The sequence below is a fragment of the Dendrobium catenatum genome, unplaced genomic scaffold (genome assembly GCF_001605985.2).
Source record: "Dendrobium catenatum unplaced genomic scaffold, ASM160598v2 fragScaff_scaffold_71, whole genome shotgun sequence".
Taxonomy (NCBI): domain Eukaryota; kingdom Viridiplantae; phylum Streptophyta; class Magnoliopsida; order Asparagales; family Orchidaceae; genus Dendrobium; species Dendrobium catenatum.
In genome coordinates this window covers 1,648,375-1,663,871 of record NW_021318533.1, presented here as the reverse complement: position 1 = coordinate 1,663,871, position 15,497 = coordinate 1,648,375, and the positions used below count along the sequence as shown (strand labels likewise).

Here is a 15,497-nt window from a genome sequence, read left to right as displayed (position 1 = left end):
TTTTTATGTTTTTTTGTCCTGTTTCTTTTGTTAAGTAAAAGCATCAGCAACTGACCTTCCACCCAGAGTTAAATGATTTTACGGATTAATTTTAAGTTTGGTTTTGTATTGATATTTGTAATATTTTATTGGTATGGAATAAGTCTGAATTATCTTTTTTTATTAGTTCTCATTAATGTGACGTATGAAAAGGGGTTACATAAGAAAGATGATGCATTCATTACTCAATTTTATGATTGATAATACAGTGTAAAACTCATATGCTTGAAATCCAATGAATTTGGCGATGTGTACTTTGTCCTTTTTTAATTCTATTATTATGTCTTCTTGTATTTTGTTATAAGCCCATTCATATGTGAAAGATTTATCTTATAAATTTTTTTTGTCTATCTTAATTCAATTTACATGAGTTTTGATTGGTTGTTGCTAATTGTTTGTCTTTTTTATAGTGATCATGTAATATTGTTTGACTGATAAATTTTAGCTCTTATAGGTAATGTTTTGTTATAGGCTTACTTTTTTATTTTAAGTAACTAATTTAGTTATATGATGGATGTCATTTTAATATCAATAAATTACAAACCCCTTCCATTAAACATAAGCCTATTTTTTAATTTTTCATCTAACTTTTTGAGTATATTTCAAAGATAATACTAGTTTATATATATATATAAACCCTCACATTAAACATAAGCCTATTTTTTAATTTTCATCTAACTTTTTTAGTATATTTCAAAAATAATACCAGTTTATATATATATTGATTATACATAAATCATTAATACATATGCAAGCAAATATTGTATTTAATATCATTGATAAAGCATGTCATAAATTATTTTATTTTAATTTTTATGTCATATTTTTATTTTTTAAAATTTTATTCACATGCATCATATGCACGTACATTTATGCTAGATTATTATTTTGACACACTTCAAACTATTGTTTGTGAAGACTAATACAAGTTTTCATGCATATTGATTATGTATAAATCATATACAAATATATAGAAATATTGCAAGTAATATTCATAAATACTTAAATATTAATCATATATCATGTCATAAAGTAACTTCTTATTGGATATATATCTGATTTATTTGAAAAAAAATTTATTCACGTGCATATGTACATGTGCACGTGCATTTTACTATTAACTCTAACACCATCATACTAGAGCCAGCAAGGTAAATTGAATAGCTCGGTAAGCAAACAACAATTGTGCTGGATTCTCTAAATGAATTCACAAAATCTCTATGGACAATTATCAAGTAAAACAATCATATTTGGTAGATTCAGGCTTCTTTAGAGACAAATTTTTTATTGCTTTTTAAAACAGTTTTTAGTTTAATTTTTTTTAAATTAAAAATATTTTTTATAGTTTTATAAAATAGAAAAAAAATGTCCCAAATGAAACCTTCGTACTTAAAATTTTTTGGTTGCTAATAGCATCTAATTCTGCTATTAAAATCAATTCCCATTTTATACTATGTTCTTATTATGATTAACAATTTGTAGAGGTTGTTAAGATCTTTTTTTTCCAGGGTATCCTTCATCATAATTAGGAATAAATACTTCTTATGCATCCAAATATAGTTTTTTTTTTTTTTTTGGACATTAGGCCAATTAAGGCAAACACACACAACGCATACACATAGACTCGAACCTTGGACCTCTTAATTGGAAGCCTAAGCTCTCAACCAATAGGCCAAGGAGAGTTGTGTTCTCTATCCAAATATAGTCAATCACAAGAATATAAGAAACTAAAAACTGATTGGTATGATAACTATACACTATTGTAGGCTCATAAATATTTTTTATACCTATTTCAGGGTATAAAATTTCTAAGATTAGAATATTAACAATATAATTAAAGAAATTTAAGATTATTGTGTAGGAGAAAAATATATATATTATTACTATATTGTACAAAATTTTAGTGCTATGAAAATTTTGTTAGTATCTGAAGGGGGTTGTTCTAACTCAACCTATCGCAATTAAATCTATCCAGCTCAAATTAATCAACACAGGACCCATATTTAATTAGGGTCATCAAATCATTATATTAATCATTCACATAATCTGAAGGACAAAACTACTCACCAAATCAAATAGAGTAATGTTATACTAATTAAAAATTAAAACTTATAAAGCTTTGTGCCCCAAGTTTAGATGGCCCAATCAAAGCATCAATAACATATTCACTTGTGCTTTTGGTGTAGACTTAGGGTTCGTTTGGGACAGCTTTTTTTTTCTTTCTAAAACGAAGTTTTAGTACAAAAATAAAAAAAATTGTACTAAAACTCCGTTTTAAAAATTGCCGTCCCAAACGAAGCCTTAGGCTTTGTTTGAGATAATTTTTTTGTTGATTTATAAAATAGCTTTCTAGTAAACAAATATTTTTAATTAAAAAAATTTATACTAGAAAGTTGTTTTAGAAAGTAGTACTAAAGCTATCCCAAACGAAGCCTTAGAACACAAGTATCAATCAAATTTCATTTTTTTTTTTAATTTTTGAGAGTGTAACTTTGGTCAAATTATATTATAATTTTTATATTATTTGTATAATTGTAAAAAATATGAATTTACATATTGCACCTAAGCTTGAAAAACAACCCATGATCAGTAGAACCCAATCTTACAGTACAAATCCAATAAGACAACTCAATTTCTTTTGCTTCTCACAGCAAACCTCAACACTGGGGGTAATCTGGCGGCGGCGGCGGCACCGTCGTGGACGGCGTTGGCCCGTTCCCCACCTCCAACGCCATCGCCAGGCCCAACGAGAGGTGCCCATCCAAGTGGCAGTGCATTATCCAAATACCTGCATATTAATTAGTAATTCAAAATTTTGAACTTTGTCAAAATAAATATAAAAATTTTGTTCTTTGCAATTAGTGATGACTTACCAGGATTATCAGCCCTGAAACGGATGACCGCCCAGCCTCCTACAGGCACCGCAATCGTATTCCTCTCCTGCGGATTCACCAAATTGTACTTCTTCACCGCCTCCTTCTTCTTGTAATTCCCGAACCCCTGCGCCACCACATAGAAATTATACCCGTGAAGATGCAACGGGTGGTTCTCCGCCGCCAGCACCGCCGTGTTCTGCAGAACCATCTCCACCGTCGAGTTGAACTTCAATCTCTTCACCTTCGTCCCCTTATCCGTCAATTGAAATGATCCCACATTATTAACACTCGGATTCGAAAAATCATAAGCCACCAGTGGACGGTTCGGAAAGTCCTTCGTATACACCCCTCGGATCCTACGAAAATGCGCCTCCAGCATCGAAACGGCGGTCGGGAAGCTGAAGGAAATGTTGTTCATGCTGGCGGACAAGGCGCGGCCTTGGCAGAGCGGCTGGTTGGCGCTGCAGGGCGTGAGGCCGAGGCCGAAGGCGATGAACATGTGCTGGTCGATTTGGAGAGGAACGGAGTTGGGGCGGAGAGCGGTGAGGTTGGAGTAGAAGTGGTGGGCGGTGGGGGTGTCGTTGAAGGCAGGGAGGGAGGGCATTAAGGGAGGGGAAGAGGAGGAGGAAGGTGGGGAGTTTTTGTAGGTGAGGGTGGCGACGGTGGTGGTGTTGTCGAAAGGGGAGACGGAGACGGGAGCGCTGGCGTAGGCGATGGCGGCCATGTAATAGTTAGCAGGGGGGGCGTTGGCGTGGAGAAGGGCGTCGATGGTTTGGCCGGGGGCGATGGTGATGACGTCGGTGGAGAAGGGAGTGGTGTAGGTGGCGTCGGCGCCGACGACGGTGAGGCGGTGATTAGCGACTTTGAAGAAGAATTGGGAGTTGAGAGCGGCGTTGATGATGCGGAGGAGGTAGGTCTTGCCTTGCTCTACCTCGACCTTGTGTGTATCTGAATTCATGGAAATGGAGAAAATTTAACAGTGATTGTTCCAAAGTTTTTTTTTTTTTTTTTTTTCTTGATGAATTACATATAAATCGTTGTGTGATTAAAATAGATATCGAAGTTCTGAATGATTTTTAGAATTGGAATTTGGCTTACGTTTATTAGAGCAGCGGTAGAGATCGCCTGGGCGACCGTTGATGGTGAATGCGTCGGAGATGTTGAATGCACCCCCGCTTGCGAGGGCTTTGTTCTGAAGGCCCACAACATCTGCCTTCCACCATTCTCCTGCAGAATCATTAATGAATTAGAGAGATTTTTCTTTCAATTACATATTTTGTTACATAATTTAATCTAATATATCATATATGTAATCAATAATTTGTTTCTTTTATTTGCATATTTATTATTAATTAATACTGTTGGTGACATTCTTTTGAGCAACACCACATGTTTATATAACAATAATAACATTTATTGGCAAAATGAACCTCTTTTTTTAGGATGAGTAAATTAGAATTAAATTGTGCATAACTTTAATGATAAAATAGAAAAGAAGTTTTTTTTGAAAAAAAATTGATAAATAAATTTATTAAAGGTGAATAAAATAATAAAAAAGCTCAATCTACTAAGGATAAAAATATTTTAAAAGTCAATAATTTTCAATCATGAGCTATTCATAGGCTCGCTCTTGACGGCGAATTATTGCGTCCGGTCACCCAATCCAGACGCGTCACGTCACCCAAATATACTGGGCCAGTTGTATTTTTGTGATATGACGAGTCTGGATTGGTGTCCGGACGAATCCGGACATCGGACGTAATAATTTGCCGCTCTTGACAGCATTAGGGCATCTCTAACAGAAAAAACCCATTTTTCACTTTAAAATGCAATATAACTTCAAAGTGCCTAAATCATTTCTAATCAACTTCATTTCTTTCTTCTTTTGTGTGTTTCCTACGAATCTCTCTCCTCTTTCTCATGATTTTCTCCTCTTTTACACTCATCTTCTGCAAATTTCACAACCCAATTTTTATGCGTAGTTGAATAGTCTGATGTCAATATTTGCATCATACTATTCACCTACTAAACTAGGATCTTCATAATAACGTCATGCTTGCTTTTGTACCTTAAGATTTGAAGTTCAAATGTAGCGAATGACTGACGGCATACAGTCGGTTGGAGATGATCTTACTCATTAGTTAGATAATTTTGTTCAACACTCCCTCTAATTTCTTGATAGGTAGCCTCAAATTCTAACAAAAATTCATATATAGATATATAAGAAATGATACATGCATACAAACCTAGAATAATGGTTTCTTCCTTGTAGGGGTTGGGAAACGGGAAACCAACCCCACCAACTCTCGGATGAATGATTAGTGCTCCGTAGACCGTAGCCCGAAGGACTGACACATGAGCGTGCCACCAAAGCGTGCCCTCCTGCCCAATCACATTGAATCTGTATGTATAGCTATTTCCAGGCCGAATGGGACATTGCGTTATGAAGTTCGGCCCATCAGCCCATGGACTCATTCGCTGGAATATCCCATGCCTGCCAAAGCCCATCATTCACATAATCATAAAAGCCTTTTCTTTTTAAAAAAATAATAATATTTTTTTTAACTTACCAATGAATGGTTATGTTGTATGGGGACTCATTGATGACATGGATGGCCACAGAATCACCCTCATGGGCTTCGATGGTTGGGCCTGGATATTGGCCGTTCACTGCTGTGATAGTTTTGTTCTTGCAAAGCCTTCTCACGACAATATTACTCACCTAAATAACAAAATAATAATATTTTTTAAAACCATTAACAAAATATTAGTTAGCCAAATTTTATTATAAAAAAAAAGAAAAAAAGATAAAGTGATTTGACTTAATTAAATAAGAGTGAATTTGTTGATTTGAGATAATATTTTATTTATTTTAGGAAGGAGTTAAACAACTTTTAAACATGTTGCATGTGTTTGTTAGATGCTGTTGGCATGTTGGAATAATGGTAGTCCAACAAATTATATAAAAAAGTTCTAACCTAATTCGTTATGGGAGTTGTATTTTATACCTAATGTGACTGTGACTTTATTTTTTAACATATATATCCAAGGCTTGGGTACCTGTGTAATTAATGATTTTGACAGTTTGCTATATGATCTTTATTCTTTTTTTTTTTTTTGTGACGAGGAAGCACTGTCTTTAGGCCAGTGAAAACCCCGGTCGACCTAGCATGCAACCCACACCAATTTACACGGGCCAACACTTAAGGCTTTCATTGCTTGCCAAGGGATTTGAACCCGGGACCTAGGCTTTGCCCAGCCGGCTCTTCACCACCCGGACAAACAGCGGTGGGTGTTATTCCATTTTATTACATCACTACACAGAATCTCTCTCTCTCTCTCTCTCAATGTAAACCACCTACTAATATTGTTTAGGTTTAGGGTTGACCAGCAAACATGGAAGGTATTTTGATTGGTAATCTTACTTTTATAAACAAAGCATTAAAGTACGAGAAACATTAATTGGAATTTACTTTTATACGCAATTAAAGAGAGAGAAATGGAAGAAGATTGCCAAAGGCAATCCTCTCTCTCCCCCTCATCCTTCCCACAGCTCTCTTTTACTCCCTAATTATGAAAAAAAAAAGTTGTCATGATTATATTCAAATATATTTTAAGATTAATCATATTCATTTATCATGTGTTATTCATCAATGTAATTAAATTGTTAGACTTAAATAAATAAGATAAAAGTACATTAGTTTGTTTAAATAATTATTTAAAAAAAAAATTCTACCCTGACCTTCTTCCCTGCCTCAGAAGTTTCATTTACGAATGCTCTCTAAAAAGTAAGCTTATTCATCTTACTACAAGTACAGTTGATGGGATTAAAATTTCTTTGAAACACTTGCAAGCAATTTAAGAATACGAAGTATATCCCATGCATGCACGCTTAGTACTCTACCCTCTTTAAGTATTTCCCAAGTAAAGCAAATACTAGAAAAAAAAACATAATAAATGGTTCATTGTGAGAATATATATTAGCTTCCGAATATCTTTTAAGACATTTTGATTTTTTTTTCGGGGATATTTAAGCCAATTAAGAAAAATTCACACATATATCACATATACAAGACTTGAACTCAAAATCTCTTAGTTGATAGTCAAAACTCATAACTAACAGTCAAAATAGCCCAGCACCAGCTATGCTTTCTTATTGGCCTACTCATAGTAATATAACTAATTCATAAAAAAATACTAATGACTTCTCAAAAAAATTTCATGAACTATGATGGTCTAATCATTTTCATGCGTACGTAGGCTTGAGATGATTAGAACATCTAAACATGCAACCCTAAAATGAAACAAAACTATCATGCATGCATGCTATACAATGCAAATCATATATATATATTGAGCTAATGGATCATAGAAACATACTTTGAAAGTGTGCTTCACCACCTCAGCTTCCGCAGAGAAACTGAGGAAAGCAAAGATGAAACAAGCCAAGAAGAATGCAGATCGAGCCATGAAGATCACTATCAATGGAAATTGGAAAGGGAAATAATAGTTAGAAAACTCTTCTCTGTCCCTACGGATTGGTGTGCAAACTATCAATATCCTTCTATATGTTTATATAGTGTTGTAGGCAAGGATTAGTTCTAACTTCTGATTTCTATATAAATTAATAAGAACTGCAAGTGGGTCCTTACAAATTTGCGTGACTGCTTAGGTTAGCAGATGGCAGGTTTTGAAAAAGATTAGAGCTGGCTGAAAAGATCGATCGAGAAAGCTTGAATATATTGAATAAATCTATATGTTATATTCGTTATCTGACTTGACGACTTTATTGAGTTGGTAATGAAAGATAATCTTTTAGGACTGCAAAGTGGGAGAGAGTTGTTGAAGTGAAGGAGTTTCAATTCCACAAGAAAGCGCGCGTGAAATCCTCTCTCAACTTGTGATTATGTAAAGCATGAATAATTAACATGATCAATTCACCTAATTTTCATTTTGCTTGGCTTAATCCTCTCTTCCTGTACTTTGTTAGCATTAATAATTCTTTTGTTTGATAAAAGATTTATGTTTATCTTTTAGGAGCTTATAAAAATTGTATTAGTGTGTGAGATAACGGATGTATATTTTCTTATTCTCTAGCTTCATTGGAACAACTTCCTTATTGTTTTCTAAGCATCTCTTTTATTATAAAAATTCTATGAGTTAAAAATTTTTGTACTAAAAAGACGTTTTAGAAAGCAATAAAAATATTGTCCCAAACAAGAACTTTATATAGGCATCATCATTACAACACTTATAAGCTTTATATTTTTAATATCTTCGAAGAGAACAAATAAGAAGCCTTGTTAAACATGAGCTTTGTTTTAGAACGAAGAGAAATTTCATTAGTGCAATTTATGAAAAGAAAATTATGACAAGGAATATATTTTACACGTTTCTTCTTTATTAGGCCAATTAATTAATATATGGGTTGAGTCTTGACTTGATACAACCCAAATTTCAATCTAGTTATAAGCACATTCAAAATAAAATTTAAACACGGCCATTTGAAAATTCAAGCCAACCAACCAATTTAATTAACATTTGTTGGGCCGAGTCATGGATCAATGCTCATAGTTTCGATCAAAACTAGAATGTGATGATAATAAAAATATGTTGAATTAAATATTGATTCTTTGAAAGCGGTTATTAAATATGGGGAAAGCGTTGAAGTGAGTTTTTTTTTGGGATTCAATTGCATAAGATGATCAAATTTGCTAAGAAGGTTGATATTACCATCTTGTTGTCTATTTGCTCTCCTAAACAGAAATAACTTATAACCAAACTTTTCTTTGTATGAAGTCCCGGTGCTGCGTATCCGAGCGCTCCAGCGCTAAACTACAAAGAGCAAAGCGCTGCAGCGATGCAAGATATAGGCTTCAGCGTCGCAGCGCCCCAAACTAGCGTCGCAATGCCGTGAGACGAACTGAACGACTTTCTTTCTTATTTTTCTGAAGAATTGCATCCCTTGGGGTTATTTTACTCGGCTTTCTCTTGTATTTTGAGCATGTAGACATTAAAAATGGTGCATGTGAGAAGAGAAGGAGAGTGTAAAAGTGAAGAGAGATTCGTACTTATTTCTCTCAATTTTCATATTGGATTTCTTGGTATAGTGTGGCTCCTTAGTTATTTTTTCCCTGTTTTGAGTTTTTCCACGTTAAGCTTGGTGTCGCTTGGCTTCTCGCTCAACTGCTCTGATCCATCTCTACTCATACTTCGACATCTGCATGTTCAAATATTTTTGCTTATGTACGTAGAATCGTAGATGATATACTTCTAACTAGTAACGATCATGACGCTATCACAAAAATTCTTGGTCAACTCAACAACAAGTTCTCTATGAAAAATTTGGGAGAGAAGAAAATGAATTTCTTGGTATCAAAATAGATCATCACACACAACATTACTTCCTCTCTCAAAAGCAATACGCATACTCGATATTGCAGCAAGCTCATCTTATGCACTGTAACCCGCTATCCAATCCCACCTGTATGAAGCTCCCTTCGATTTTTCCTGCAGACTTTACACTTTCTGATCCAACTCTTTATAGGAAACTCACCAAATCTCTTCAATATTTGAAGCTTACTTGTCCCGACATCGCATACAACGTCAACTTGCTATCTCAACACATGCATAATCCTCTTCCTCAACACATTTATCTTCTTAAAATACTTCTATGCTATATCAAATTAAAGGTATGCTTGACTATAGAATACCCATTGCAAAAACTAATCTTATGCATAAATCTTTTTCAGATGCAGACCGGACTGGAGACCCAATCTCTCGCAAATCAACATCCGGTTAATGTTCCTTCCTCAGAGACACCATTATATCCTAGATGGTTAAAAAGCAGCAAACTGTTGCCAGATATCAACGAAATCGGAGTATCGTGCATTGGAGGCACTTCAGTGTGCCATAGGATCATCCAACAGATATGTACTGCGACAATACCTCTGCTATTGCACTAGCAAATAACTCAATCTCGTATGAAGTATATTGAAATTGACTAGAAATTTATCATGGATCATATTCACAAACACAACATTCATGTCTGTCCAATAAGCACAGTTGATCAAGTAGTCGATATCTTCACCAAATCTCTATCTACACCTCGTTTTCATCAGCTTCAGATCAAACTGTCAGTCATTCAGGAATCATTAGTTTGCAGGGGCATATTAGAGCATATAAACAAATGACGCCTATCCTATTTAAGTTGTGTTGTTTATGTTCTTGTGTAATGAGGTGGCATTAGTCATTGGTTATCATGTATAGGGGGCCACAATTCATTCACTTTATATATATGCTTGACTTTATCCCTGTAATAGACAAGACCCTTATCTCTATGTTCTCTCTCCCGTTCCAATCCTCTCTTCTTTGTATCTTCTTGTATCTCTACCATCTTGTCTTCTGAATTCTGCTCAAGATCTTCAGTTTTTACAATTTCTATCTTCTTTTATATCTTCTTTAGAATCACACACTTCATTAATTAATCCAGGACTCCATTGATGACACCCCCTCATTGCCCACTCATATCACCTTGTTCAAGCGGAACAAGTTATCCCAATGCTGCTTTAGTTAGTTAGAGGAGTGCCACTTCCACATACAATTGCTAATTTTAATACCACAGCACATGTTTTACTTTTTAGATGCTTTTATCATTTTAGTCCTCTTGTCTTGTGCTAGCTTTGATATATTGTTTCCTGTAAGAAGATACTTAGTTTTTTCCAGCTTAATTTACAAGTTGAGCTCTCCAACTCTTGCAAACTTTTACTGTTCTATTAGTTCTCTGTTTGCTTGTGCCTCCACCATTAGATCCTACATCACTTACCCTAATCCAAACGATGGGTCCATTAGTCTAACTTTGAGGTGATATTGCATGATAATATTCCATTTCAGAAAATAACATGAAATATATCATTCAATATTTAAGATTTTATAAAAAAGAATTGAAATTCCCTTAAAATTTTCTATAAGCAATCTATATTTTTACACATTCATAATAGATTTTAGCAAAGATAAACTTTGATAAACAAATTATTATAGAACTCTAGTCTCTAACCCCCTTTGAGTGTGGATTGATCTCCCGTTAGTTTTTTTTTTTCAGACTTCTGAGCCCATTAAGTCAAATTCATACACACATGCGTCACATACGTAAACTTCAAATCCCGCCACAACCTCTTCGTTGATAGCTAAAGCTCTCAACCAACAGATCAAGATGAGTTACATTTAGAATCCTTAGTTGCTCGATGACCCCCAATCACTCTTTTCCCATCTTTTTAGGAAAGAAATTGTGCCAACCATCTTCAATTCAATTTCTAGCCAACTTTTGATGGCCTAATTAGATTCAAGTAAAACTGACCTTTCGAACTATAACGTAATTCCTAACTTTCCAGAAAGCATACATTTCTATCTTGTTGGGGTTAGTTTAGAGTTGCTTACCCAAACAGCAAGCTTCCTTCTGGCACAAGCCTTGGATTTTGACCGCTTAAAAGCTATCACTTTTGACGTTTACCTCAGATAATCTGCTTAATAACTAATTAAGACTGCCGAGAATTCTACAAAAGTCACCAGTCTGGCTTACTGTAAAAATGAAATAATTTTATAATTTCAGTAATTAAAAGCCTATTAGGGATAATTTTCTCACAACTTTGTTAATAAATAATAATATTTAAAAATTTTAATGATTTGTCTCTCTTAATCCTTTGCCTTTCAAATTAATCAATTTGGACTTCAACTTGCAAATGGCAAAGGATACCTTCTCTCTGTATGCCACTGAAGGGTTCACAGGCAATATTCCAGCATCCAGCTCCTAGAGACTGACCATGAGATCCAATCAGAATCTGACAAAATAAATAATTAGATTTTATTTGGGACAGTTTTTCATATTACTTTTTAAAATAACTTTTCTAATACAAATATTATTAAATTAATTTTTTTATATTTATAAATTACTTTAAAATAGTAAGAAAATTGTTCTAAACGAAGCTTTAATATTTTTTAAACTCTATAGATAAAACCGGTGAAAATATTAAAACTCTGATAAAATTATTACATTTTATAAATGAATTACAAGTTTTTTTTACTTAAATTACATAGGTTCGATAAAAACTACTTAAAAAGTGAAAATTACTTTAATAAATACCAAGTAATAAAAAAAAAGGAAAGTTAGTTTCTCAACACATTAGCTGAAGCTAAATGAATTGGTTGGATTGGCTCAATATTTTCTTCCACTCAACTCTCTTGATGGCTTGAAGAAGCTGATTATTATATGTATATGAGTTCCAACACTAGGTTTCATTTGGGAGGACGACTTTCTTACTGTTTTCTGAAACAGCTTTTTAATATAAATTTTTTAAATTTTTTGTACTAAAATTTTTTTTTGAAAGCAGTATAAAAGTCGTCACAAATGAAGCCTAAGGCTTCGTTTGGGACGGCTTTCTTACTACTTTTAAAAATAACTTTATATTTTTATACTAAAAAACTACTTTAAAAAGCAATAAGAAAATCGTCTTACACAACTCTCCTTGGCCTATTGGTTGAGAGCTTAGGCTTCCAACTAAGAGGTCCAGGATTCGAGTCTATGTGTATGCGTTGTGTGTGTGAGTTTGCCTTAAATGGCCTAAATGTCCCAAAAAAAAAATCGTCTTAAACTAAGCCTAAGTCTCATTTGTTACAACAGATTGATTGGATGCAGTAGTTGAAAAAAAAAATACAATTTTTAATTCATATGAAAAAAATATCAATGGTGGTTCAACCAAATGCAGGCCAATCAATTATCAAGCAGTTTAGTATACATTTCTCCTAACCATCATAACTCGAGTTCAAATAAAAAGTTTGTGCGAACTTTTTTGTGATGCTAAGCTTATAAGAATATATATAACAGTTTATTGGATTGGAAAAATAAAATATTTATATGTTTTTTGTAGGTAAAGAAGTAGGGCCAGAAGGTATGAGTTGATGACAAAAAATATCACAAAATGAAGCAGTAGATTGGACGTCGATAAGGATAAATGGGAAAAATACTTCTTATGTTCATGGACAAACAAATGGGGGCAAATTAAAGCATGGGCTCTAAAAGCTCACTTTCACAGAGCTCCTGTGGAGATTGAAAAAAATAAAATTTGTTTTGAAAGCAGAAATTAAATAATGAATCAGCATTATTAAAACATTTTGTCCTTATTGACGGCTATATATATAATCGGACAACTATTTTCTTATGGCTATCACATATAAATGAATCTGATTATACCTAATAGCTTTTCACTGTAAATTTTTTTTTTTTGGAAAACAACGATAAAGTAGTAGCCAAATAAAATTATTATTATTATCTAAAAAGAAAAATAATATGAAAGATATCCCAAATTGATTGTGATTGTGATCTATATATATAATATTGTCTTCTATCCTAATTAAATATGTTGGGTTCTTCTATTTAGTATTTTGATATTGATTTTGTGCTCAAAGAAGATTAGAGTTGGGGGATGTAATCTTGTTTAGATATTATAAATCTTTCAGTATAGTATGATTATCAGGATTTGATTTGGAGGAGGATACTTCCTATTTGAGAAAAACCCCTAACAATTAATTATTTCTTTCTACTATAAAAAGACTTAAGATTAGCATCATTACATAAAGTGTTTATCAACTAAACCGAATGACATTAGAGTAATATTGCTCTGTTACGGATTTTCCCCCGCCGGCGGGGGTTTTCGCTCCGTTGTTCTCCAAGCTTCAGGGAAGTTTCCTTCTCCTATTTCGGTTTTTTTGGTTTTGGAGGCTTTTAGCTTGGCTTATTTTCGTTTTCGCCGGCGGTGCCGGCATGGCGCCGAATAAACTGAAGGATCCCGATTTTTTTGGAGGGGTTTCTCACTCTAGGTCATTTCTTGAAGCTCTTGCTGGTTCTTCATCTTCTTTTCCAGATTTGAGGACTTCTACATATCGTGGTTTGCCGTCCTTATGGGTTTCCGATGAGGAAATCAAAGAGCTTGCTGCACCTTTTCGTTTCTCGTTAGTTGGATTTTTTCCTTCTAAATGCCCCCCCTCTCGACTCTATTCGTAATTTTTTTTTTCAATTTGAAGCTTAACAGAGAAGTATCTGTTACGGTTTTGGAACCATCTCACATTTTGATCAAACTGTCCAATGATCTAGACTATTGTAGGGTGTTTTGTCACCGTTTTTATCTTGTATTCAATTGCTTTATGAAACTAACTAAATGGTCGCCTAGTTTGGATATCGGTGTTGAGTCGTCGGTTATCCCGAACTAGATTTCATTTCCGTGTCTTCGTCCTCATTTTTTTCGTCGCGGATTCTGTTTGGGCTTGGTGAATTATTTGGCAAGCCTCTGAAAATCAATGAAGCTACGTCTATTGGTTCTCGTCCGTCGAATGCCCGTGTTTTAGTCGAACTTGACATAACTAAATCTTACCCTAAGCAAGTTTGGTTAGGTTATGTTCAGGAGGTGGTTTTAGACGAATTTCCACAATTTTGTGTTGTTTGTAAATGTTTAGGGCATTCTTCGGGTAATTGTCGTCCTGCTGCTGCGTCTGTGAATCCTAACGTAACGTCTATTCCGGTTGCTAATTTAACTCCTATCTGTGCTGTTAGTGTTGATAAGGGTGGTGCCCCTTCTGTGCCGGAAATTTTGGGTAATGTTGTTGCTAATCCTGAGGCTGTTATTACGGTATTACCTTCTGTTGAATCTTCGGGATGTACCCTTGCTGTTGGGGATTCCCCTGTCAATTTGGCTGGTGGTGATGGTTTGCTTGGTAATGTGGTTGGATTTTCTCCAACTGATAGTCTCGTGTCGGGTATTGGTGATGCTGTGGGCTCTCATGTTCTTTTTGAACCCGCATCTGCTCTGTTGCCTGTCGTCGATGGCGGGTTGGTTAACGTCGATGTTTTGGAGGATTGTGTTTGCGTGCAGGATGTTGTTGCACCTATGGAATCGATTGAGATGGGTGGACTAGAAAGTTTTTAATAAAAATTTGCTTTTGAAAGCAACCAAAAAGTCATCCCAAACGAAGCCTGATATAAATCAGATTTAAATTTATGCTTCTCTAAAATCATGGCTTGTGCTTCTTCATAGTGGTTCAATGACCATTTGGGTATCATTTACAAACCCTTACCTTGGAAACAAAAGTTGATATCCTTTGCACTATTATTTGGAACTCTCTCCTCTTTGACTTTGCCAGCTTTTAGGAACGCGTTAAAGTCGCGTTTGCTTTCAGAATATTCCTAATGTTAACATTCTTCCTTTTACTATTAATTGTTGTTGGAATGGCTTGGATCGCTTCTTCTTCAAGAATGCTTATAAATAATTTTATAGGTGTTTATTTGGGTCAAAAGCTGTGGTATTAAATATGCATGCTTTGCTTAGGAAATATAAGTCAGCGAGCTCAAAATTAAAGATGTATTGCCTACAATTATTATCAAGAATCACATTATCATCTTTTTTTTTTTTTTTTTTACTTTTTCAACTAAAAATAGTGGTTGGACGTGGCTCTCGTTTAAAAAAAATAAAATAAAATAAATATTTAATTTGATGAAAGACAATTTTAAATTAAAAAATTTTGAAAATATATTCA

At 34.2% G+C, this 15,497-nt stretch overlaps 1 protein-coding gene across 1 annotated transcript; it reads right to left on the bottom strand.

The window, feature by feature from the left end:
* Positions 1 to 2,676: 2,676 nt before the first annotated feature.
* LOC110111089 (laccase-24) lies at positions 2,677 to 7,440 on the bottom strand. The gene is made up of 6 exons (XM_020842800.2): positions 7,296 to 7,440; positions 5,486 to 5,637; positions 5,162 to 5,409; positions 4,014 to 4,142; positions 2,913 to 3,863; positions 2,677 to 2,827 (listed from the first exon to the last, which is right to left on the bottom strand). The coding sequence occupies exons 1-6, from the start codon at positions 7,383 to 7,385 to the stop codon at positions 2,697 to 2,699; spliced, it is 1,701 nt and encodes a 566-aa protein (XP_020698459.1). The 5' UTR covers positions 7,386 to 7,440; the 3' UTR covers positions 2,677 to 2,696.
* Positions 7,441 to 15,497: the final 8,057 nt, after the last annotated feature.